The 27105-nt window shown below is 34.9% G+C and overlaps 1 protein-coding gene across 1 annotated transcript in view; it reads right to left on the bottom strand.

Moving 5' to 3' along the window:
- Fsip2 (fibrous sheath interacting protein 2) overlaps nucleotides 1-27105 on the bottom strand; it is an 84294-nt gene that overhangs the window by 20499 nt on the left and 36690 nt on the right. Inside the window, exons 15-18 of the mRNA XM_036183289.1 lie at nucleotides 23154-23187; nucleotides 12372-21312; nucleotides 4860-11573; nucleotides 2182-4760 (exon numbers count right to left, since the gene is read on the bottom strand). Coding sequence (XP_036039182.1) covers nucleotides 2182-4760; nucleotides 4860-11573; nucleotides 12372-21312; nucleotides 23154-23187 — 18268 coding nt within the window. The remainder of the gene's footprint in view (nucleotides 1-2181; nucleotides 4761-4859; nucleotides 11574-12371; nucleotides 21313-23153; nucleotides 23188-27105) is intronic.

The raw sequence follows: 27105 nt of genomic DNA, 5'->3' as shown, positions 1-27105 counted from the left end.
TCTTACTGAAACCCGTGAGTTTATTGAGGTTACTTACAGGAACATGAGTGAGAGATTACTTTTAGAAGGGTAGATGGCTCAAAGGTAGCTTTATCAGTAAAAATCATAACCAAATATGAATAATGGCTCACTAAAATTGCATCCCTTGAGCTCTATGTATAATTTCCTGTCAGCTTTCCACTTTCTAGTAGTTGTTACTGCTGAAATAACCTCAAGGAGAGTCTTCCTGAAACTTGTAAGTCTTTGTCTAAAAGAGAATGTTATACTTGGGAAGAAACAACTAAACATCACCAGCCTTTGTAGTAAATTCCAGGTTGTTCAGGGCTAAACAGTGACCTAGTCTCTAACTCAATAATCAATCAATAACTAATTATTTTACTTATTTTAACTTATTTTATTATCAGCCTTAAGGCTTAATTCAGTAATTTTCAGAGTCATACTGGGAAAAAATGAAGTATTTATTTTCCAGAGAACATAGTTTTATACTTTGGTCAGTGCTATGGCACAGAGTACATCCATAAAAACAGAAATCCCACAAAAAATGCACACATTCAATATAAGGAATTTGAATGAAACCCCAATGTGCCAGGAATGGGTTATATTTTATTGAAGAGCTAATCAAAGGGGCCCTATAGAACCCTTCAAATACCACAGGCTATTGATAAGTCTATTGGTTACCCTTTGCAACTTGACAATAAATGCTATGGCTCTAGACATAACATACTCATGTCTTCAAACATGGAGAAATAGAGTTGGTACCTAACTAGAAACTTCACCCCTAGTGACTAGCTTTCATGGTATAGGAAAACAATTTGCATGCTACCAGAAGAGGAAAGTAGTTATCAATGTCATCCAGCTATAAACCCTGAAAACTGCAACAGAGAACTGACTGCAGGCCATACAGTTACAGTAGTGGCACAAGGGTTATGGCAGTAATTAACAAATTTTTGATTGGATGTAAACCCAATCAAATGAGATAGGACCTGTATCTGGCATTGCTCACGTGGCTAATGACCTGAGACTAGAGAGATCATTGGCCTATGAAAAATACAGTTAATTCAGAATTCAGAAATTCTGATAAAGGAATACAACAATAAAATGATTTCTCATAACATATTGCTATAGCCATAAATCAGTGCCTCATTCATCCCTCATCAGAGAATAATCTTCTTGGTAATTCACACAGAGATCCACAACCAGAAAATGTGCATAATCTAATAGACTTTGTAACGCTCAGCCTTGAAAGGGATGTCTTTAGTAAATCTTTAACTTAAGGCCCAGGTACCTCTGAAGAAGAGGATATGGAAAGGCTGTTAAGAGCCACAGGCAATGCATCTTCTAGATACAACATAGTAGGTCTGTTATACATTTGAACTCACAGAGAGTGTGACAGCATGCACACGTTCAAATCAAACAAAACTCTAGCAGTGAGAAGAGAGAGTAGATGCATAATACCACCCCTAAACAAGAAGCTATTTGTAATTGATAACATGCTGGGAAAGGGAAAAATCAGCTTTCTCTAAAACAATGTCACTAGGTATATCAATCATCCTCTAGGGCACGCCTCATACCCAGGAGTAATTGGCCTACAAAAACTGAACTTTATGTATTTTTGTATGTCTTTTGTTGTTTTGTTTTGTTATGTTTTGTCTTATGGTTTCCTTTCTGTTTCTTTGTTTTGATTTATATTTTTTGGAAAGAAGATAGAGGAAGAAAGAATATGAAGTAGGGTGTGTAGGGAGGTGGGCAAGACACAAGATGAACCAGGACAGGGATATGATTCAAATATATTATATGGATAAATTTAAATAAAAGTAAGAGAAAATAGTACTGTAGTGCCTTAAATAGATGGTATTGAATACATGTTCTTATAAATTTCTAAATAAAATTATATTCCAGTCATTCTGATGTCAATCAGGATCCATATTTATTTCCCTGCTTCAAGGAAAATTAGTTTTAGTGGATTATCTTATTAAAAACTAGCCTTAGACCTTTAGCGTGAAATATGGAAATGATATGGCAAATCCCTGAAAATCCTGACTGTGGAGATGAACCATTGTAACCAGTTCCCTGTTCAGCTGGCAAAATAACAAGCATATGTTTGCATGTAGCTAGGAAAGGAAGGAAGTCACAGAACTGGCTCACTGCTTTCCCTGTTTTCTCCATTGTCGCGATGCTTACCTCTAAGGGTTTTACATCCAGTCGTCCTGTCCTATCCAATGAGATGCGCCTTTCTTTCTGTCTCTTTCCTAATTCAGACACGTCTGGAGAAGAGTGACCTTTTCCACTTATGGAAGCTCTTCTCAGCTCTGCTATGCTACAACCAGTTCTCTTTATGCAGTCCATCTTAAGTGTCTCCAGAGGCTGAGTCTTCATAGAAATAACTGCTAAGTGTTCTGAGATGATATTTGGATCTATTCTCAGTGGTTTATTCCCAACATGTGGAATTATTCTAATGGGAAGTTCATCTTCTAATGCATCATCCGACTCTTTATCAGAGTCAGAGTTCATTTGTGCAGCATGCTTTTGTGCCTTTTCAATGATTCGATTTGTGTCTAGATCTCCAAAAGCAGCAGTATAAGAACTCGTGCTAACTCTACATAATGGAACATTTGAAATGCCATTGACAATTAAGCTAGCCACTTTCTTAGGGAAGGCCTTCTTTGTACATTTTATATCATAGGGCTCATTATGGGTTCCAGATTGGTTTATTATATTATCGTAAACAGCCTCAATAACCTGAGAAATCATTTCAATGTTTTCTGAAGCTAAAGATTGTTCTTCAGGATTAGAATCCATGAGATTTATATTACTCCTGGAAATTTCAGCTGTTACAGATTTTGTCAACTGAGATGCAATTTTATTTAACTCGGACTTTGTTAAGCCGTCCGTGTCTTTGCTTGAAACACCAGGCTTCTTTACTAGTTTAGCCAAGAATAAGGCCAATGCTTCCTCTAAAACTCTGGAATCTAACATTAAATCTTTTGTGGATGAAGATTTTTCCTGGGACTTTAGCTCATCAATAATTTTCACCACCTTTTCCATAATTTTGACAGCTTCTAGAGCTAATTCTGAACTCGAAAGTTCTTCCTCTGCTTGAGGTTGAAATTCAGATTTTGAAATCTCCTTCACCATTGACAAACCTATTATGTCAGAAAGGACACTACTCTTACCCATTAAATCTTCTAATACAGATGTAGGAGAGCCAGATTGTTTTAAAAGATTGGCATAAACTGAATTAACTACTTTGTCAATAGTTGCATTGTCAGCTACAGGCACGGGTTCTGATTCCTTGGCAGGTTGTACAACTTTGATCTTACTTTTGGAAAAACATTCTTGGATTGATTTTAGTATTTTTGAGGCTATTTTTTGCATTTCAGTTTCTTGAGATTTAGTTCTTTCTGTATGCACTTTTGGAAACACAGATAATAAAAGTTTTGATAAGAATTTTACAGCAATTGCTTCTATTATATTATATGACAGTTTACGAAGACGTGGTGGCTGGGATGGAGTAGTTAAGGCAACATTGGTGAGGATATTTTCAACAACATTGTCAACTTCTGCACACTGATATGGAGTCAACTCACCGCCAAAATAGTTCTGCAACTGATTGCCAGCCACTTCTCGAAGAACTAAATCAACAATGGTATTTGAAAGGAATTTGCATCCGCTAACTACACAATTTTGTATGGTTTCCTGTGATCCAAATTGTGGTAAAAGATTATTATAAATTGTCTGAACCACGAGCTGAATAATTTCATCATCATTTGGATGTAAAGAGTCTACATACTGTATATTCAAATCTTCGTTTTTGGCAATCTCTGCTGCAACTGCACTTACTAACCTCGCTTTAAGGAAGTCAAGTTGTTTCAACAAATTTTGTTGAGATATTTTTGTTTTGACACTGGATAGTTTTGAAAAAACTTTTGCTAAAAGAGCAGAAATCACATCATCTAAAAATTTGAAAGGCAACTTTATGGTGTATGGAGATGAGGTTTGACATTCTTTACTAACTGTGTTACATTCTTTACTGGCTGTTTGCACTGCCTCTTGGACCTTCTCCTCAACATCTTTTGATTCCAGAGGCACACATCCTGAAGCTGGTATCTCATCAGAAAATATCAAGTTAAGCTGATGCTGAAAAATTTCATTTATCACTGTGCTAGTTAGCCTTTTTGCTAGTTTTTCACCATTGTTGTTGATGTTCTTGCAAACAGACTCCTGAGATGTGCATTCCTTTAAAACATCGCAAACACAAGAGTGAACGATTTTATTGACAATTGATTTTTCAATTGATAGCATTCTATTTATGGGGGGCATCTTGTCAGAAGAGGATTGTTCATCTGTTTTATGCTCATGTGTCAATTTATCCACATTTTTAACATTCATGCTGGAAGATGGTTCCTCTGTAGTTGCTTCTTTAAGCCCAGGAGGTACCATATGTGCTGATGAATCTTTGATTGCTTGTGAGGAAATCTCATTTCCCTTATTTGTCCTAAATACCTTAATTTCTGCATCTGAAAACTCCTTCAACATTGAATCGATGAGTTTCATAGCTGTGTCATAAAGTTCACCTTGATTTTGGTCACCACTTGCATCTGGAGTTCTATTACACGTTTCTGCTTCTGGTGAAGATGTAAATATTAGTTTGTTCACCACTTCAATGATCACATCTTCTAGAAACTTAGCAGGAATAATTCTAGGTTCACTTTCTGATGAGGACTGTGGATGGGCTGTCTTACTAGGCTGTCTTTTAATCTCTATCTCTCTTTTTATCTCAGTCTCCTTTTCTGATGAGGACTGTGGATGGTCTGTCTTACTAGGCTGACTTTTAATCTCTTTCTTTCTTTTTACCTCACTCTCTTCTTTTCTTTTAATTTCAGCTTCTTCACTTGCTTTCTCTTTAGCAGTGATGTCTCTGTTAACTGATGGGGATGAATCCTTTATTGTAACAGGCTGTGCAGAATCTTGACGCTTAACCAAAACTTTATCACTTGGGAGGCTTTTGCTGTATATTGGTCTAGAAAAATCCAATGGCTCTTGAGAAGATATTAAAACATTGTCATAAATATTTTCAATGACATTTTCAACACGTTCAGTTTCTGTGTATAGTTCCTCATCTATATCTGTTTTAGCTACAGACTGTGTCCTCTCTTCCTTGACGGGCTGTTGGGCTATTGTTAAAGATTTTTTGGTTATGTTCTCTTTACTCCCACTCTTGGGATTCTCATTTGTTTTCACTAGACCTCGACTAGCACTGTCAATTTTCTTTTCATTGTCTGTTATGAAATCTGACTCAAGTACCTCCTTCTCCGAACTGTTATTAACAGTAGAAACTGCAAAACGGGTGATTATTTCAATCATCTGACCCTGCTCATTGATTAGAACTAAGTTCTCTTTCCCAGTTTCATGACTTTTACATTTGTCACTTAAATGTTGAACCTGAGGATCTTTACTTTTCACACTGGCAGCTGGAGAAGTAGCCCTTGAGGCACTCTCATATTTTAGGGTGGCAGACTTCAGTTTATTATCATCATCTTTCTTTGCATCTGTGACACCTGTAGTTGATCTTGACATCAGGTTGATGATATTGCTTTTCATGAAGGTAGCTATAGAGTTAATTATTGGATGATGGATATCATCTTTTTTCATTGATGTGTCTTCAGACAGAGCAAGCTGGCTCTGCTTTAAGAGTCTACTAATCTGCATGGATGTTTTCTGTGGTAGGAGCTGAACTCTTTGGGTGATATTTTCCGGATCTAGAAATGAAAAGAAAGTTGAGCACCAGTCTCCTGAAAATAGTGGCTGAATCTTGAATGTGGAGATTGCCTTCTGTGCTAAAGAAGAAACCATTTCTACAACAATGTTACCAGTGTCATCTTTCTGAATACCATCAGATCCAAATTTCTCTATGAACTGATCATATACAAAATTAGATATCTCATCAACTGTCTCCTTCCCAATTGGTGGTAAAGAAAATATTTCTTCAGCATGTGGTAAAACTTTGATTTTATTTTTCCTAAATTCCTGTATGAGAGAGTTTGCAAAGTTGATAGCTAAGCTTACAATTTCTGCCTCTGGCATATCCTTTTTCCTAGAATCTTCAGCAAGAGTTGCAAAAGAACAAAATTTTTGAGCTAGGTCAACAATTACATCTTCCAAAAATGCAGCTGAAAATAGAGAAGGCTGTGCCTTTTCTTTCCCAGACTTAGCAACAACAGAATCATGGCCATATTCTGGTAAGTTACTAGAAGGTGAATCTTCACCATATAAAAATGGTTGCAAATGATGATCCATGATTGCTTTAATAATGAAACCAGCTATTTTACTGAGAAATGAACCCCCCTTTTTGTGTTCATCTTTCTGTACTTCTGCTTGGAATTCAGAGTTTTTCAAAATATTATTACATACAGAATCAATGAAATTCTCAGTAGTTCCTAAGTGCATACTATCTTCATTCTCCTCTGCAGTGGCAAATCTGATCTCATGTTCAGAAATTTCTTTTATAATTTCATCAGTTAGTTTTGAAGCTGCAGCCATGAACTCGTCATCATTATCTGGCCCAAACTCTTTTTCTGTTAGTTTATTTGTAGTATCATCTGAAGGGAAGATATTAACTAAAAGCTTGTAAATCATATTTTCTATCAGAGAACAGGGGAGCACTGTAATGCATGATGGCATGGCATTGGTATCCTTCAAGGTGACATTGAGCACATTTTTGATGATATTTTCAGCTCGAGGGAAAGAATAGGAAGAAGGCATTAATTCGCCTGAAACTAATGACTGTACCTGATAATCATAAATTTCTTCCAGTAGAAAATGGTATAATTTTCCTCCAAAACAAGTAGTGTCATTTTGTATAGTCCTGTGTAGTTGAGTCAGTGATTTATATTCATCTAATATATTTTCATAAACTGAGTGGACTGTTTTTTGCACCATTTCTTTATATGTCTCTGAAAACCAAAGACTATCATCCAAATTTTCTGCAAGTAAAATCTCAGATGTAGTGAACTCTAAAACAATTGATTTTACTAATGTTGTAACAATATCCATTATTTGGGTTATTGCTTTCTCTGCAGTTTCAGTAGCCAAGGAATCCTGTATGAATGTCTGAAGAATTTTGCATAAAAGCTCAGAAATTACTTCTTCCAAAAAGATAGCTGAGTTCATAATGAAAGACAATTCTCTTTGCTTAGGTTTTGTTGCCTTCTGCTTGCAAGGTTGAGCAACTGAAGCAGAAAGAAAACTTGTATCTCCTGATAAGAATGACTCTAGATGATGATTGAAGATCTCCTTTATTATAAAACTCGCAATTTTTGAAACAGGTATTCTACTTATACCTTTTTTATCTTTTGTAAGATGCTGGTATAGATTTGAATGAGAAAGATCAGCATAAATGGAATCAACCATTGACTGTATGTCTTTTTCTGAAATCATACTTTGTTTTTCATTTCCATGTTTTACAATACATATTGCATGTTTTGAAATTATTGACATGATTTCATTTATCAGCTTCATGACTGTGTTACTTAAGTCTGATTGTGGAGTACCAGAATGTTCTACACTGGAATGTGATGGACTTATCTGAGACATAAGCTGAGTGACTATTTTTTCTAAATGAATATGTGAGAGCATAGTAGTATATATTGTTGATGCTTGTCTTCGGAATCTTGACTTGCTAATTTCATAATGGACTCCATTTACCAAAACATTTTGACTAAGTTTGGAATGTAAGTGTAAAGGCAGATTTGCTACAAGAGCTGGTGGAATTTGGAAATCAAAAATTTCAGTCAGAATGATTTTGGTTATCCGGCCAGCCAATGCCTTTGTGTCACTTAGAAAATCTTTATCAGGCATGATTCCCATTTCATATTCTTCTAATACTTTGCTGTACACAGTGTCAATAATATTTTTGAGTACATCTCTCTCTACTGGGGAAAAACACAAGTGTTTCTCAGCATTCTCTATAGTTATAACCTGGGCTTTTGAAAATTCCTCTGTTATCCAATATATGAGATTTTCAGCTTTATCAAACAAAACATCTTCTGAATTTCTTGTTGACTCCACTTGTACAATGCCAATCACCCTGTGAAATATTTTGCTCACTACCCCAGAGACCACATCTTCCAAGAAAGTTGAAGAATAAGCACTAGCATAAATTAATGGCTGTCTGTCTTCAAAACATTTGCATGGTGATTTAGATATTTGCCTTTTTTCTACAAATGGCTGAAGATGCTGCTCACAGATATATTTAATAATAAAACCTGCCATTTTATCAATGAAAACATCATTAGTTTTTGTGATATTTTGTTCCACTGATTCTTGAGAAGTGGAGTTTTCTAAAATATTTGTGAAAACAGAATCAACAAGATGGCAAACATCATCTTCTGAGTAAAAAGACTTTGTTTTATCTTCATCTTTTGAAAATCTAATTTCATGTTGGGAAATTTTTCTCCTAATATCACTGATCAGATTGGAAGCAATTTCATTGAAATTTACTCCTTTATCTTTTGGAGATGTCATATTTAAAACCATTTTAGGAGAAGGAAAAAATTTAGATAATAGTTCTCTGATCATATCTTCTAAAAATGTATATGGTAGCAATGTATTATATGGAGGTAAACTCTGCTTTGACTTAGTAGAATTATCAATGTTACCAAGAACATCATAAACCATATCATCAGCCATTGAATTAGAACAGGGAGCAGCTGACAAATCACCAGAAAACAGTGGGTGAAGAAGGTAGTCTGAAATAGCTGCTATGATTAATTTGGCAATATTTTCCACAAAAGCTTCACCATTTTCAGACTCGTCAATGTCAGGATCTAGCCCATGCTGCTTCAAAACATTTCTGTATACTGAGGTGACAAGTTCATCTACAATATCTGCATCACTAAATGGAAAGGATGATTGCTTATCACATAGAATAGGAATCTTGGTTTTGTCTAAATGGTTATTCACTGAGTTTATTATTTTTTGGGTCATATTTTCCAGCTCAACATTAGTATGAGGCTTAGGGCTAAAAATCTTTGATAAAACTCTGGTAACAATTTCTCCTACAAATTTATCAGGGTAAATGTGTAAAGGTGATGGCTTCTGGAGTTTTTGAGACTCTACAACTTCATTGAGAACTTGTTTGACCATGTATGTCACCTCATCCAGTGGAGTTTTGGAGCGAGGTAAAGTCTCTCCACACAAAAATGGTCGAAGGTGGTTTTCAATAATCTCTTGGATAATGAAACTGGCTATTTGATCAATCATAATTGGACTTCGGTTGATTATATTCCTCTGTATTAAATCAAGAGAACCAGACATTTGTATAATATTACTGTAAACAGAATCTACCATCTTTTGGAGGTTTTTATCTGTGTGGAGACATTGATTATCATAGATGGTGAACCAGATTTTATGTTTTGAAATGGCTGACATAACCTTATTTGTTATACAGTTGGACATTTCATCAAAATCTGAAGTCATTAAACATTGTTTTTCTAAAGATGAAGGCTTAATAGGCAGGGGCATAAGCTGAGCTAAAAGTCTTCTGACGGCATATTCTAAAAATGAGTGTGGTAACATGGTGCTATAACCTTTTGAAGATATGGGTTCAGAAATAAATTTTCTTAGACTGTTTTGAAGTTTATACAGTATGATTTCAGCATTGAGAGTATGATATGAATTTGATCTGAGCTTTCCCTTGAAGCAAGATGGAAGCTGATAGTCTACAATCTCTAACAATATGCTATTAGACATTTGTGCAGCTACTGAAGTATTATCATATGGCAAATTACCACCACAGGTTACTTTAAATTCATACTTCTGTAAAACATCATAATAAATGCAATCAACAATCTTAGTAACACATCCTTTATGTGCTGATGGAAAATACAGCCTTTCTTCAGGATACCTTAGAACAGTAATTTGAGCATTATTTAAGTCATTCACTACATTGTTGATAAGTGATGTATTTATATCATTGAGGCAGGTTTCAGTGATGTTTATATTTTTCTTCCACAATGATGTAGACAGCTTAAAAAATAATTCTGAGATTATGTCCTCCAAAAATGTAGCTGAATAAACACCACCATTTGCACCTCTTTGACATGGCTTATGAAAGACATAGCTTATGTTCATTCCCCTGGTTTCTTGTCTTTCAGGAAGTAGCAAAGAGAAAGGTTTTACTATATGTTGTTTGCCAAATGGTGTTTGCATTTTAAAGCTAGTTGCTTTGGAATTATTCAAGGACTTGGTAAAATAATTATTGTCATAGCTCATGAATCCTACATGGGCATTAGTTTGTCCCAATTCTATTAATTCTCGCCTTTTTGCTTCTGGGGAAAAAGGTTGTATTTCTCTTGTTCTGTAGTTCAGGCATTTGTTTTCAAAAGGAGCTTGTTGAAAACCATGAGATAGCTTATCCATCAAAGATTTAACCAAGCTGTGGGACATAACATCAAGTATACAGTCTGATGATAATAAATCTTGATCTATGTCTCCCAAATTTTCTGAAAGGTCTGACATGTAATCTCCTTGAAATTGTTCACAGTTCATTGGTGCTTTACAATAATCAAAATCTCCACCTTGAACACTTCGAAGTAATTTTACATGTTGACATTCTTCTGCTACTTCACGAAAAAGAGAACTATCCTCAAGAAATGCAGTGCCCGTGCACTTTTCCAGAAGTGTTCTAATAAGTTTCTCACACACAATATTGAGAAGAAAAACTGATTTGGGGGAAAGCCCTAGATTATTTGCAAGTATTCTATTACTTTGTTGATTATTTGAGGTAAAAAATGTCCTTGCTGATTTACCAGAACACATATCCCCTTCTGGGAAGTCATCTGGTAAAAATAAATCTAAAACAATATTAAAGACTTCATTGATGACTTCTTTGGATTCATGAGATTTTAAGTTACCAACCAGACCATTTAGCCTATGTGCTAGGTAATTTAATTTATTTCTTTGAGCAAGGGCATCAATTAGGTGAGGAGATGATTCCCAGTCCCTGGGGCCTATCTGACTTTCTGTGGTATTGACTTTGTTGAAAATGGGCACACTATTTCTAAATGTAGAATATGATTTGTTTCTTACATTATTTTCAAAATGATTTATTCCTAGTACTTCGGACAATACCAAAATCACTCCATTTAAGAGATCTTGAAAGATATCATCAAAGTCAGAAGAAGTCACGCTTGGACAGAACCTGTACTTAGTTTTTATGGGAGTCTGATGTGCCTTGTCAGCAATTATAATGTTGCCATTAGAAATAATTTCAATAATAACTTCAACAATACTTAAAGCGAGTTCTCCAATGGAAATAGACCTGCTCTTATACACTTGAGAATGTATTGATATATTTTTGTTAGAGATTGCTTTTTGGATTTCCCATGCTTTGTCTTTGCTACCCTCTTTGGTGCCATCAGAAATGTTTAAAATTAAGTAGTAGATGACTGATTCAGAGAGATGTTCACAAAACTGATACATTGAAGAATTACTATATATGCTTTTGAGAGGCTGTTTTGAGTCATAACTTTTCTTTTGGAGTGAAGAAACATGAGACAACTCCTCAGTTGAAACTAAAAGAAAATGTAAGACAGAAACAAGCATTTTTAGATTGGATTAGAGGAAACTTGGGAAATTCAACATATTGGCAATGTATTTTGTCTGTGAGGCTCCTTACTAAAGTAAAAGGTAAAACTTAATGAAAAAAGAAATAGGATTTTCCTTCAATACTTCACAATTGTGAAATCTTAGTCTTATCCAATATGTTGAGAAAACAGGTCTTCCGTATTCAAATCTACAAGTCATAGGTTGATGTCTGCCTTGACTGTATAGTTATGAACACTAAGATGAGACATTTTAGGTTTAGTGAAACATCCTGCCATAGCTCCAGTGAAAAGATTATTTAAAACTATATTAAATCAATATATTTGATGCTATGCTGCATTTTACTTGTAAGTTTAAATATTTTTGTTACTCTATCATCTTGAATAAAATACAAATGCATCAATTCCAGAAAGTTAATGATAGACTGCAGCAGTAGAGGCATGCACAAGTATTTGCAACTTTTTGATTCACAGTACATGTTCAACCAAAGTTCCTTCTTTAACATTTTTTTTTCATTTTCCCCTTATCTATATATAGTAGATCTAAAGGGAAGAAAACATCTTTCTACTTAATACATAAACAGTTCACTTAGTAACATTTTTATGTATCATGGAAGTTTAAAAATAATCAAATAGTTATTCACATTTCTAAAGCTATTTTCAGAAAAAAACAAAATGCAGACTCTTGGACAAGAGATCTTTTAAATATACCTTATACTATTTTCCCCAAATTATTTCAACTTAAAGACTAACTCATCTCTTGCTTACCTGCAGCTACGGCATTCTTCAAATGTGTGATCACAGATGTAGTAACATGTCTTGCCAACAAATGCATTTCATTTGGACCCAGTTCATGATCAGCAAAGGCAATTGTGTCAGTTTCCTCCAAAGTCTCCGCTGTCATTTTGGAGTTTTTATTTTTCCATTTGTGTAATAAAGAAAAATCCTCTTGGCAGGCTTCAAAGCCTTCACTTTTTTCTTCATTTATAGAGGTCATTCGTTTACGCCACATTCTGAGCAAATTTTTCTCATTCTTTTCTTCTTCATTTACCACAGACGAAGGATTTTGCCCTGGCATAAAAAATGGTTTCATGGTCTCCAGGCTTTCGTCTGGGTGTGGCTGATGGGGAAAGCCATAGCAGGACAGTACTGTGTTAACAATATTATCTGCAGCTAAACATATTTTGAGTGGGGAAGCATTTGTATTAATTTCAGTTGGCTCAATTGGTTTGGTGGTCTCATAGTGAAAAACCCTTGGATTTTCACCTTTTCCCATTCCTATGAATGACATGACTTGTTTTAGTGATTCTTCTGTGGAATCATTTGATTTCTTAAACAATTTTTGTAACATACTGCCTTCAGGAAGAGAACTGTTACCTTTTGTGGCTTCCTCATAAAGTCCAAAGTTTGATTTCCTTTGACTCTGGTCTTGTGCTTTGTTTCTAGAACATGATGGCATAGCTTTTGAATTGGGCCTTCCCAATGGCTCTGAGCTTTTAATATTGTTTTCAACACAGGAACTGATGTGTGAGGGTGAATTGGATGTGATCCCATATTTATCTTTTGTATCATCCTCTGAATTAAACGTCAAGCCAGACACACTCCTTTGTGGAGTATTACTTCTCACACTAGTGTTTCTCATCCTTGATGGAGGCATTTTCACATGAGATGCAAACTCAACCTGGTTAACAATGTAAACATTCTCAGTTCTTTTGAAATAATTTTTGTTTGGAAGCTTTGCGATCAAAGACTCACTAAAATGAGTACATTGGTCTATCAGTGTACCAATGATCTCACTTGCAGCAATATTCTCTTTCAGTATGCTAACTGGATATGGTTCCATTTGGCTTATTTCTTTGTCTAGCTTATTCTTGATTATACTAAGCATATCACTGACAGTAGTGACAGAATATGTAAGTAATTCTGAATGGAATGAATGAACCTGTAGGAGCGTGTTCTGTATATTTTCCTTGGATATACTAGTACTTGACTTGGGTTCATCACCAAACTTTCTAAATGGTTGTAACTTTGGCAACATTTTTTTGCTTAATTGCCTCTGTTGCACTTGAAAGAGATTGTCTATAGGCATTTTCACTATTTCAGAAAATTCATATTTAGAGATATGCTTAAACTTCAAGTCCACAAATGACTCTAACATGTTTAAGACTCTTTGTACAATCTCCTGCACAATTTGGTTGCTAGGGCTCATAGACACCTGGTCTTTTTTCTTCATGTTACAGGTCTGCACACCACTGAGGATGTGCTTGCTTGGAACACTGTGCTTACTTTTAGCAGCACCATATTCTTTCTTATTTGTTAGCATTCCCTTACTGTCTTGAATAGGCATCTGAGACAAGAAGCACAGCTGCAATTTTTCAAATAGCATTTCAACAATTTCCCGTCCAAACATATTGATTTGTGCCTTTGTATCTTCAGCTCTGGTAGATCCATCTTTAAAGCGATCATATAATCTGTTTCCACAATCTTCAAGTGATGGTAAATTTAAAAGTGAAAGTGAATACTCCAAATCCTTCACTTTAATTGAAATTTCAGTCAAAATGGTTTCAGCTATAGTTAAAAGTTTAGACTTTTCATTTTCTGTGTCACTTGTTTCTGCTTGCCATTTGTCAAACATTTTTTTAAATATACCTTCTTTAGGAAAAATCTGTTCTAGCTGTGAGGAAACATTCTCAAGGTAAAAACATGCCTGCTGCTCAGTAGGGGAACCTGCACCCAGATTCTGCTTTGATATGCGAAGATCACCCAGATTTGAGACATTAATTGGAGAAGCCAAATTGTGGTTGTTTGTAGCATACAATTCTTGCAACACCGCACTAACAATTTTACTTGCTTCCAGTATTTGATCAGATGGTAAAGTTTTCATACTTAACATGGCTCTATTTTGTGCCACTCTTTCAAGTTCTTTCACAATTATTTCTAAAATATCAGTTATTATGTTCTTGGCATAAATTCTTAATTCTGAAGCTGGCAGTTTTGTTTTCAGTAGGGTTTTGGCATCCTCTTTTGGTAGAGTTTGTGGCAGCCCAATGGCAGTTTTGGATCGGTTTTCCCTTGGGATCTTCTCTCCAGCACCGAACTTGGTCTTGCTTTTGGACTTAGTACCACTAATGCCTAGATGTGGTTTTGTTTTAAATTTAGAGAGAGAGGTAATTTTTGATCTTGCTTTTAAACTTGTTTTACATCCTGGCCTAGGGCTGTTCTTAGGGCTCAGTTTAGAATTATGTAGTCTAAGAAGGTACATGTCATCATAACTACCTTCAGGGGGAAATCTCTCTTCAAGATGAAGGGAAACAAAATTTGACAATTTATCAAGAACTATTTGAACTAAATATCTTCCAATCTGCAATGGTAAATAAGGCAAAAAAGTGTTTTCTAACACAAGAGCATTTAAATTGTCAGCATTATGATGCATTTGTGGTACCCCAAGTCTAGGGGGATTACTTCTTTTTCTTGCTGGCTTATTTTCCCTAAAGCATGGTGGTTTTACTGATGAGGTATCATTGTTATCATACATTTCCACCTCTCTCCTGCATTTAGTTTTTTTGTACAATGATGTCACAACCACAGAGTGCATTTCTCCCAAAATATTTTCAAGTATATCATTTGATGTGTTGTTAATATAAGACTGAAAGAATTTCTTCTGTGCTATAGCTGATGTTTTACTCTTAGATTTAGACACAATGTAGGGGATTTCATTAAATGGGAGCAAGTGGCCTGTGATTTCCATTATGTTTTGACTCACCTTCTTCAAAACCTCTTCTACTGCACTGAATATTTCATTTTTTTCTCTTGGTTTTGATCCTCCTTTCTTCAAAAATATTTCTTCCAAAACAACTCTCTGGCTTTCCTTTTCCAGTGTTGTTTGGTTTTCTTCTAAAGGGTCATAATGTGATAATGAGGTAGTTTTTTCCCTCTCTTGGTATCCCAGCAAAACTTCATTTGATATGGTTAACTGTGAGCAGCTAGAATTCTCTGGGGAGGATAAAAAAAATTCCTTTTCAGATCCTTTATTGCACAGAATATTTAAGATACTATTAACAATTTCACTCACAATATTTTTTTGAAATAAAATGTTGTTTGAATATGTGTGCTTACTTTGTATTTCTAAGTCTAAATCATTTTTAATAAGCTTCAAAATAGCACTGGCAATGAAATCAGCATAGTGCTTAAGGCTAGTTTGTGATAAATGGACTGTGGTTCCGAGATTTTCCCTGCAACTGGCAAAAACGGGTTTTGCAAGCTCTTGGCTAGGATCTGTTTTGGTTGTTGATAATTTTAGGATGTTCACATCAGATTCAACTTGACCCGATTCATGAAAATTGCTGTCATCTTGTTTACTATTTTCAAATTCTGGGCTAATAAATACATTTTCATTATTAGACTGAAAGGTGGAAGTCATTAATGAATTTATTCTTTCTGTGGCAAAAGACTGTAACCGATTGAAAATAGTTTTAGTAATGAAGTTGGCGTTTTCCTCGCATGGGTCAGATGCAGGTTCCCTGGTGTCTTCATTTCTCTTCACAGGCATCTGATAAACATCAGCATAAGCTAAATTCATGTTTGAATGTGAAAAATGCCCTGGTTGTTCCTCAGTTCTTTGTGTTATAAAAAGAGGCTGTTGGCACTGAGATTTTGGAAACATATCATAGAAGGCCAAACTTGAGGAAGTAGAATCTTTAGCCTTTATGGCAAGCATGACCAAAGAAGTAAGGTTATGAAGCACAATATCCACTATATCTTTGGACACCAAAATCACATCTGTTTTAGGAACTGACACTTTCGGGATAATATTTGTACCCACAACAACTTGTTGTAAATTTGCTTCTGAGTGTTTGCTAGGTATACTATATTGCAGAGTGGGTGTGGTAAATGAGAGATTATTCGGATACATGATATTTTTATAAATATCACATAAGATACCTTCAATGGTATCTTGAATTTTAAACTCAAGTGTTTTCCGGTATTCTGTCTTATTGACTAGCCTTTCAATAATACCATCTTGCTGTTCTGAATAATTATCTTTGTCACAACTGTTTTCGTCACACTTGCTTTTGCTTGACACAATATCGAGCACTGTGCTAACAACCTGACTTGCAATATTCTCGGGAACCACAATGTTATTTGTCAGGGGCAGACTCTCTTGTTTTTTATCTAACTCATGCTTGATGCCTTGTAAAATTTTCCTAGCCACTTCTTTTGCATAAATATTTAATTTGGACAAGGACAGTTGGCACCATAAATCCATCTTTCCTGGGTTGCTATAATCCACTGAACAACAGGGAAATTGCTTATCAGAATATGAGTCTTTGCCTGACAATGCTTTGCTTAATGTTGCCCCTTCCTGCTGTACTGGCAAAGTCAATGGAACTCTGAAACCGACTTGGGGATGAAAGAGAGATTCTACTTTGGAAGCAGCAAAAGTTTCTAAATTTTCTAATATTGCCTGCATGATATCTTCAACTACATTTATTTTTGTCTGTTTGTCAACATTCCAGCTCGACTGAATGCCACATGGATTTCCATTTAAGACACTTACAGGTCCGTTTCCTGCATAGGTATGCTCACAAAAAGAAACATTGGTTGATAAGATGATTGTTTCACATCTGTTTCCACTTTCATGTTTTTCTGTTGTAGCAGCTGAATACAGTTTGTGAAATACGGTCCTAACAACATCATTCACCACCTTAGTTACATCTGTGTCAGACACTAAAGGGCCCATCAAAGGATCCATAAATTGAGCAGACGTTTGAGTAGTTGACACAGGGACATTACAAGGCATACTACTAAAATGAGAGTGTGAGAGAGAAACAACATTTAATTGATTGATTAAAGCACTTTGAAAAATTTCATTCAAAATATTTCTTATAATAGGAACAATTGGAGATTTGTGTGGTTCTTTGAGTTTTACTTCAATTTTGTTCAAGGTTCTTTCTAGAACCCACTGGTCAGTAGAAAAGGTTCTAGTTTCTTCTGTGGGTGATGTTCTATCTCCAATGAATTCTTTATTTTGTGTGTCATCATCTAGAAATGACCCCGATTCAGCTCCTCCAGGAAGAAAATTTCCATAAATTGGTCGATAGCGATAATTTTCAATGTCTCTGTGCTCAGATTCAGGTTCAACAAACATATCTGAAGATACTATATCTAAAATTAAATCAATTATATTTGTAAACATTTGTGTCTCTTGTGATGAGTTTTTTGTATTTTTATTATAATCTGATGGGTTAATATTTAATTCTGTTTGAATAGCTTTCAAAATACCACTTGATACCTTCTTTGCGTGAGTGTATAAAGTAGACAGCAATGATTTATCATGTGAATCTGTGGGAGAATTTTCGTTTTCACATTCCCAATCCATTTTATTCTCTGTTTTACTTTCATCATTAAGAGAACCAATATTTTCTACATTTCCACTGGCAAATAGTTCCAGTTTAGCAAAAACCATGTTAAGAATATCTGAAGCAATAGTTTTTAGTTTATTTGGGCTCATTTCTTTTGAGTTCCCTGTTTTGGGAGACACTGAGAGATCACTTTTTGCTTTATTTTTGGTAGTCTCTTTATTATCCATCATAATTTTGGAAATTATATTAGAGATGATGTCGGTGCATTTGGCCATTTCCTCCATAGTTGAAGCAAATGATAGGTTGTCAATGTCAAGTGACTCTGAGAGAGTTTTCAATCCAGAATTTACAATGCTGGTATCTATATCAATATCACATAGTTTTGCAAGGACATATTCCAGAATTGCTTTGGAAATGAGCTGAACATTAGATAGTGTTGGAGGATCCTTATGTAACTTCTCTATATTTTGCTGACTACTAGTTGGCTGAGAATCAGGGTGGGAACCTGTGAGTTTGCTTAACATTTCATACAGCATTTCTCCAATTCGATCTAACACCTGCAACTTGGAGCTATCTTTCAAATTCTTTCCTTTAATGACACTGTGGTGAATACAAGGTGTAGCCAAATATTGTCGAAAAGAATTTTTATCCTGTTTGCTTGGCAAAATGTTTTGTTTATTAGCATTTTCAGACCCACATAACACTGTAGAAACTGCCTTATCTGTAGAGGATGAAGTATTTGTTTGATCTTCATTTGTACTTGATATCATTTCACAAATACATGTCAGTAATGGACTTTCCATAATGTCATTGACACTGATGACATTCGAGTCTACTGCTTCATTGGAATCAGCAAACAACCCTTTGCTTGTATGACACTTGGTATGATCTGTCTCCTTAGGATTTGGGTTTATCTTGGTGAATTCTAGTTCATTCTGTATAGCATCTAAAACAATGTTGACTATTTTCATTGTGTAAGTACTAAGTTGAGAATGCAATGATTTCCCAATGAGTGAAATTTTTTTGCCTGGCTTTAATTTTGGACAAACAAATAACTTCAGACTTTTAAAAATTGTATTAATGATGTTATCAGTAATATCATTTACACACTTAGGTTCACATTCTTGAGATCTTAACATGGAAGTTTTTTCAAGCTCTATGTTAAGTGAAGATAAATATTTCATTTTCTTTTCACTGTCAAACCACACTTTGAATGGCATTTTACTTGGTATTTCTTTGGTTGTTTGGGGAGTATCAGAATGATCTAGACGAGTTTGATGACCTGATGAAATGGCATTTTTAATGGTACTAGGAATGCACTTTGAGGCCTTGTGAAGTATATTTATCACAGAATCAGTTATTTCGTGTGCAAATGCACAAATTTCTTTCACAGAAAACATCTCTTCCATCCATTCTTGATCTGATAATCCTTGAGATTTTTCTGAGACGAAACCAGAGGTTTCTTCACCAATTTTGTTTCCTGGGTGATGAGATGAAACAGAAGACATATCCTTGAGCATTTCTGTTAAAATGTGTTGAACTATGTTTTCTGAAGCCTTTTGTATTTGATGCTTTTGATCTTGGCTGAAAATTGAAGCATCATTAGTCAAGCAATGTGTTGTCTTCATAATGTCTTCACTACTAAGAGATAACTTCAACTTTCTGCAGTCATGAGATCCAACTTTGGTTTGAGTAGTAGGTTTTGTTGGTAGGTTATTGCTCCTTTTGGGTTCAAAACAAGTGTCTCTCCTTGTAGGCCAATGAATAAATTGCTCTTGTGGTTTTATTTTCTCATCACTGAAGGATGAATCAAGCACACTTCTCACAAGGTTATCTATTTCTTCATCATCATCTTCAGAATAAATAACCATGCCTGGGACATTAACAGGAGGAAATGGTCTTTTAGTTCTAAGACCACTAAATGAACCAGTGCTAGTGAGCCTATACTTTTCTTCAGCATCAGGAAGATTTCTTACTCGAGGTTGTCTATGTTTTTTAACACCTGCTTTTGCTGGCCCCTGGTGAAGTTGAGTTAAAATGTCATCCAGTAGCTGAAGAAGTACTACTGTTTCTTCAGATGCAATTAGTCTCTCATTATTAAGTTCAGTTTGTACATAGCCTAATATAGTGCTTATTGCTTCTTCTACATAACCAACTAGAGAAGACTGTGAAAAAATATTTGATATTAAGTTTTGCATTTCTTCTTTCACAATTAGATTAGCAGCATCAGATTCAGGGCTAGATTTCTTTTGGTCATGTTTTTGACGAAATTTATCAAAAATTGGCTCTGTCTTAATTTGTTGGTGGAAATGTTTAGTTGTGTCTTCCAGAGGAAGTTCACTTTTCTTATAAGATGCAACAGTCATCAATTTCTCTAAAATGGCATGTACCATATCATCAGCAATATCACACATTGGCTCCAAGGTAGAAGTCAGTGTATCTTCTGAAGGTTTTGTATCTAAGGATGAGAAATATTCAGTACTACCTGAGAAACTTGTTTTAATATCAACTGTCAAATCTTCCTGTGAAAACATCTGCATACATTTTTTCTCAACAGAGGACTCCAGTTTCTCCAGCATATTTTCCACAATCTCTGAAGCTACTGAGCATATGTCAATATTTGAGAGCAAGTCTTCTCTCTCTGTATCACATTGGTCAACAAAAACTTCAGCAGTCACAGAAGAAAGAGAAGGAATGGCCTGGGTTAAGTCAGACATTATTTCTTGAAAAATACTTTCTAAAATAATTTGTGTTTCTCCTTTCAAGTGACATTTAAAGTTTACAAAAACATTCTTTAAATTTTTCATCTGATCAATGGCCTTTGCCTTTTTGTCATATAGCAATGGAATCTCTAAACTATCTGTTTCTGTGGTAACATCTTTAGATTTTTTGATGTTTGTTTCTAATGTTGTTAAAAGGTGACTATCAGATTTACTACTTCCAATCTTAGGAAATGGATATTCCAAGCTGGTTTTATTGTAATTGACTTGTGAAGATATAGATTGTTCTCTCACTTGATATTTTGTGTCAATAACTCTTCTTTCCACATGTGCAGAAGGAGGTTTCAAAGGTGTGGGTGGTTTCTTCACTGGCCTGTCCCCAGCAAATACACATGGATTTGTTTGAAATGCTTTAGGTATGTAGCTTCTGTATGTGAAGCCCTCACTGCATGTACTACAGAAACTTGAACTATCCGAAGAAAGGTCTGAGTCATCAGACACTGGATAATTATTACTCTGCACTCTTTCTTCATATTTTGTGATGGCTGGATATAATATACTGGTTACTGTAGCTACAACCCATGTCATTATATTTTGAATTATGCTATTTAATTCTTCAGAAGTTACCTAGAAAGAAGAAAAGCAGACAAAAATTAAGTCATATAAATTTATTTATTCCATATTTGGGAAATATAGGAGTAGTATTAAATTTTTTATACTACACAATTATATAATAATTATACATTATAAGTAGAATACCAGCATATTTATAAAAAATGAAAAAAGGAATATATTCAGAATTTCAGACTGCTTTTAGCTGGTTTATTTCATACTAGAGAAAAATATTTTGAGTATAATATTTCATTTTGTTTATATGCCTTAAGACACTACATAAATTATTTCCCAACATTCATAACTTGGGTCAGTAAGTTTAAAATTAAAGTTATCAAATTGTTATTTAGTCATATCTCATGAAAAGATTGAAAAAAACCCAGTGTGGTATTCATAACTCTGCTATATATTTTGAAAACTGATTAAATTATTTCAAATTATTTCTCCAAACAGATATAGTAAATGTATTTTGGAGTCCTCAAAAGCATTTGTCTAGCTTCTATATTGGGATGAAGAATAAATCATTTTCTTGTCTACTCCATGCTATAACAGTAAGCACACAGTCTGTTTTTATGGAATACAAAAATTAATGTATTTTAGACTGGCTTTGTATCTAACATGACTAATCAGAACAAACTATCTATGAAAGCATAAAATAGATGAATGAAAATACAAGACATGACAGAAAGGCTGACAGGTTGTTCCCACTCAAAATATACCTATAGTAAACAGAAATTAGTAATGTTTTAAGTCAACATTACAAGAAAATCTAAAATCTGTGTAACACCCTCTCTGCTGATCTGTTTTGAAGCTCTCAGGGAGCACCTAATGAAAATCCACTAGGCTGTGATTACCCAATTTTTAAAATAGTTTTTCACTGCTATGATAGATGATGGCTAGTACTTTGATAAGATTGAGATCACTGTATCTATAAAAGTCTTATTTACATAAATATTCCTTTAATTGAAAATTCTAATAATAAATCAAATTTTAAAGTAGGAGACAATTATTCTAAATGAACAATACTGAATATACTATTGAAATATCCAAACTATTTCTTATACAAGATATAATGAACAATGGAACCATACTGCTGTTCTTAAACTAGGTGAAGGATAAAGCATTTCCAATTGTAATATAAAAAAGAGGGTAACTTCTAAAATTTTGAATGTAAAAAAAAATGAGGTTAAAGGAATCTTAGTTTTTCAATTTCTTTCAATTATGATATTAAACAGAGAAACATTCCTTAAATTGAAACTTTATGTGTGCTTCATGCCTTATTACCTGAGCAAGATTCAACAACAACAACAAAAAAAGGCCCACTGCTATTATATTTCTCAAGATCCCAGATTAGTCTGACTAGACACAGTTAAATGTTTTTAAACTATGCCATCTTTTCCTGCTTCATGTCTCAGCTCACAGGTGAGCAAGTACTTGTGTCTGTGATCTTTGGTAGCACGTTTTTACCACAAGAGTTGCTGGATACAGATTCAGGCATCTCAACTCATTTTCTACAGAGTTAGCCATCAATATCTGCAAAGCTATACTGACTAATAATACCTCACAAGGGATGAGATTCCATAACCTCATGCTGCTCATCAAAGCTAGGTCCCTGAATGTTTACTCCATGGTACACCCAAGAAGCCTTCCTAAAGTATCAAGAGTAGTTTTTTGATAACAACTTTAGACTATAAGGAAACTATTAAAATTATCTAAAAGTAAACTTGCATTACAATAAAAGGCATAGGGTGTGAACAACAAATATCAGTAGATGATTGTTGATGTCAGATTTACATTTTTTTCTAGAATGGCATATGGTAATATACTGTCTTATCAGTTAACTTTATGATACATACTTTATTTTGCAAGCAATTTTGGAGATTTTGCTGCCTGTAAAGTTAAGAAATAGTTACGATTTAGTTAAGTTAGGACAAATAAATTATGGACATAACTTCAAAAAATTCATATTATTTATTGTTTCTTTTTTATGAGAGTTCTTCTACATAAATACAAAACACTCTAAACTTTATTTTGTTTTCTTGAATGTTCTATTTAATGTTCTACTACAATATGTGCCTGTAGACTCAAAATTGTGCTTTTTTTACTCAGGAAAGTAGAATCATAGTACGCAATACATCACATAAACAATGCATGATTCTGGTGGATGGAACTCTGACATACCTTTGACATGGCTTGTGATTCTCTGGGGAGTGACACAGGATAAGAAAGGAAGGAACAGATGATGACTCTATTCTATCTGCTAATAGAGCTGATGGAATAGCAAGGTTTCTGATCATAGCTCTCTGGTAATCTTCTATCTCCATTTTAAGATCCTAACCTCATTGTGCTACATCTCAAATCACAAAGAGAGCATGCGGATTTCTATTCAGTAGCTACTGGTTTCTGACTACTTTCAATGCTAACTTCAATGATCTTTGTGTAATGATGTGATGGACACATCTTTTCATGTGTTGTAATTAGATTTACTATTACATACTAGTGAAACAAAGGGTAGTTTTATGAATTGTAAAACAGTGTAAGTACTCAGTAATTAAAAACTATGATAAATAAGTCTGAAAATTGAGTTCTGATTGTCCCAAACATGGACTATTTAAATGCCTAAGCTCTTCCTACTTCCTTAGTCAAGTTGGTACTCTTTTTAATTTTCTTAAGCCTATACTTTCCAAAATTATTTTTTCACAAAGTCTAAAATAAAATTTTGAAAAAAAGTTTAAATATTGCAACTTAACTGTGCATAAGCAAAACAGAACACTTCAATTGTAGCTCAGAACTCAGTTTAGGAAGCTGACATTGTGGCTGGGCTTTCAGCTTGGTAGGAGACTGAGGTAGGAAGATGGAGTACAAGAGCTACCATGAGCTAGGTTGGGACTATCACAGGAGAGGAGAAAGGAGGAAAAAGAGAGAAAAGTAAGAGGTGAGGGGAAGAGGCTTGAAAAGAGAGTAAAGAAATGGGAGAGAGGAAGGGAGAGGTAGGAAAAAATAGTTTACAGACTAGGACTTTTCTCAGATTTAGTTTGTTAAATAAACTCCAAGTTCCACACTTTATTTCTTTTATTTATTTATTACTTTGGATTGTCTAAATTTAACTTTAATTTTTTTTCTGTCTTAAGGCATAGAATAGAGTCCTGCAGCTCTCTGCACTGACAGTCTTCAAATATGTCCAAACAGGCATCAAAGACACATGAGAAAAGAGGATCTCTGGTGTTGAAGATACGTTAAAAGAAATAGATTCATCAGTCAAAGAAAACACTAAAACCAACAAAGTCATGACACAAAATGTCCAAGAAATTTGGGAGACCAAGAAAAGACCAAACCTATGAATAATAGGGGTAGAGGAAGGAGAAGAATACCAACTCAAAGGCACAGAAAATATATTTAACAAGATCATAGAAGAAAACTTTCTCAACTAAAAGAAGGAAATGCCAATGAAGATACAAGAAGCCTATAGAACACCAGACAGACTAGACTCCCCAAAAAAGTGCCCCCACCACATATTAATTAAATAACTAAATGTACAGAATAAAGAAAGAATATTAAGGGCAGCAAAGAAAAAAGGCCAAGTGACTTATAAAGGCAAACCCATCAGAATAACACCCGATTTCTCAATGGAGACTTTGAAAGACAGAAGGACCTTGACAGACATAATGCAGACACTGAGACCATGGATGCCCACCTAGACTAATATACCCAGCAAAATTCTCAATCATCATGGATGAAGTGAACAAGACCTTCCAAGACAAAACCAGATTTAAACAATACTTATCCACAAATCCAGCCCTACAGAAAGCACTAGAAGGAAAATTCCAACCTAAGGAAGGCAGATACACCCATAAAAACACAGGCAATAGATAACACCACAGCAGTAAACCCCAAAGAAGAGAAGTACACACACACTTCCACCAAATAATAAAAATATAACAGGAACAAACAATCATTGGTCATTAATATCCCTTAATATCAATGGACTTAACTCACCTATAAAAAGACACAGACTAACAGAATGGACACGAAATCAGGATCCATCTTTCTGCTGCATTCAAGAAACACACCTCAAATTCAAACACAGATACCTCCTAAGAATAAAAGGCAGGGAAAAGACTTTCCAATCAAATGGTCTTAAGAAACAAGCTGGTGTAGCCATCTTAATATCCAGCAAAATAGACTTCAAACTAACATCAATCAAAAGAGATGATGAAGGACATTACATACTCATCGCAGGAAAGATCCACCAAGATGAAGTCTCAATTCTGAATATTTATGCCCCAGACACAAGGGCACCCACATATGTAAAAGAAACATTACTAAAGCTTAAATCACATATAAAACCCCACACATTAATAGTGGGACCCCACTTTCACCTCTGGACAGATCGGCCAAATTGAAACTTAACAGAGACTCAAATGGACTTAATCGATATCTATAGAACATTCCACCCGAACAAAAAAGAATATACCTTCTTCTCAGCATCCCATGGAACCTTCTCTAAAATAGAGCACATACTTGGCCACAAAGCAAATCTCAACAGATACAAAGCAATTGGAATAACCTCCTGTGTTCTGTCGGACCACCATGGTTTAAAGTTAGATTTCAACAACAGGAAAAACTACAGAAATCCTACAATCTCATGGAAACTGAATAATGCGAAAGTCCATCAATGTAATACACCATATAAACAAACTCAAAGGAAAAAAAAAAACACATGATCATCCCACTAGATGCAGAAAAGGCATTTGACAAAATCCAACACCCCTTCATGATAAAGGTCTTGGAGCGATCAGGAATATAAGGAACATACCTAAACATAATAAAGGCAATCTAAAGCAAGCCAACAGCCAACATCAAATTAAATGGAGAGAAACTCAAAGCAATACCACTAAAATCTGGAACAATGCAAGGCTGTCCCCTCTCCCCATACTTATTGAATATAGTAATTGAAGTTCTAGCCAGAGCAACAAGACAACATAAGGAGAGTAAGGGGATACATATTGGAAAGGAAGAAGTCAAGCTCTCCCTGTTTGCAGATGACATGATAGTATACATGAGTGATACAGCTTATAAACAACTTCAGCAACATAGCAGGATACAAGATCAACTCAAAAAAATCAGTAGCCCTCCTATATACAAGAGACAAATAGGCTGAGAAGGAAATCAGAGATACATCACCCTTTACAATAGCCACAAATGATATAAAATACCTTGAGGTTACTCTAACTAAGCATGTGAAGGACCTATATGACAAGAACTGAAAGTCCCTGAAAAAAGAAATGAAGATGTCAGAAAATGGAAAGATCTCCCATGCTCATGGATAGGCAGGATTAACGTAGTAAAAATGGCGATCTTACAAAATGCAGTCTACAGATTCAACACAATCTCCATCAAATTATCAACACAATTCTTCACAGACCTGGAAAGAATAATACTCAACTTCATATGGAAAAACAAAAAACCCAGGATAGCCAAAAGATTCCTGTATAATAAAATACCCTCTGGAGGCATCATGGTCCTCGACCTCAAGGTCTACTATAGAGCTACAATAAAAAATGGCTTGGTACTGACATAAAAACCGACATGTGGACCAATGGAATCAAATTGAAGACCCTGACATTAACCCACAAACCTATGCACATCTAATTTTTAACAAAAGCCAAAACTGTACAATGGAAAAAAGAAAGCATCTTCAACAAATGGTGCTGGCATAACTGGATGTCAACGTGTAGAAGGCTGCAAATAGATCCATATCTGTCACCGTACACAAAACTTAATTCCAAGTGGATCAAAGACCTCAAC

This window comes from Onychomys torridus, chromosome 4, assembly GCF_903995425.1.
Source record: "Onychomys torridus chromosome 4, mOncTor1.1, whole genome shotgun sequence".
Lineage (NCBI taxonomy): Eukaryota > Metazoa > Chordata > Mammalia > Rodentia > Cricetidae > Onychomys > Onychomys torridus.
The sequence above is the reverse complement of the archived record's forward strand: the minus strand, read 5'-3'. Positions and strand labels throughout refer to the sequence as shown.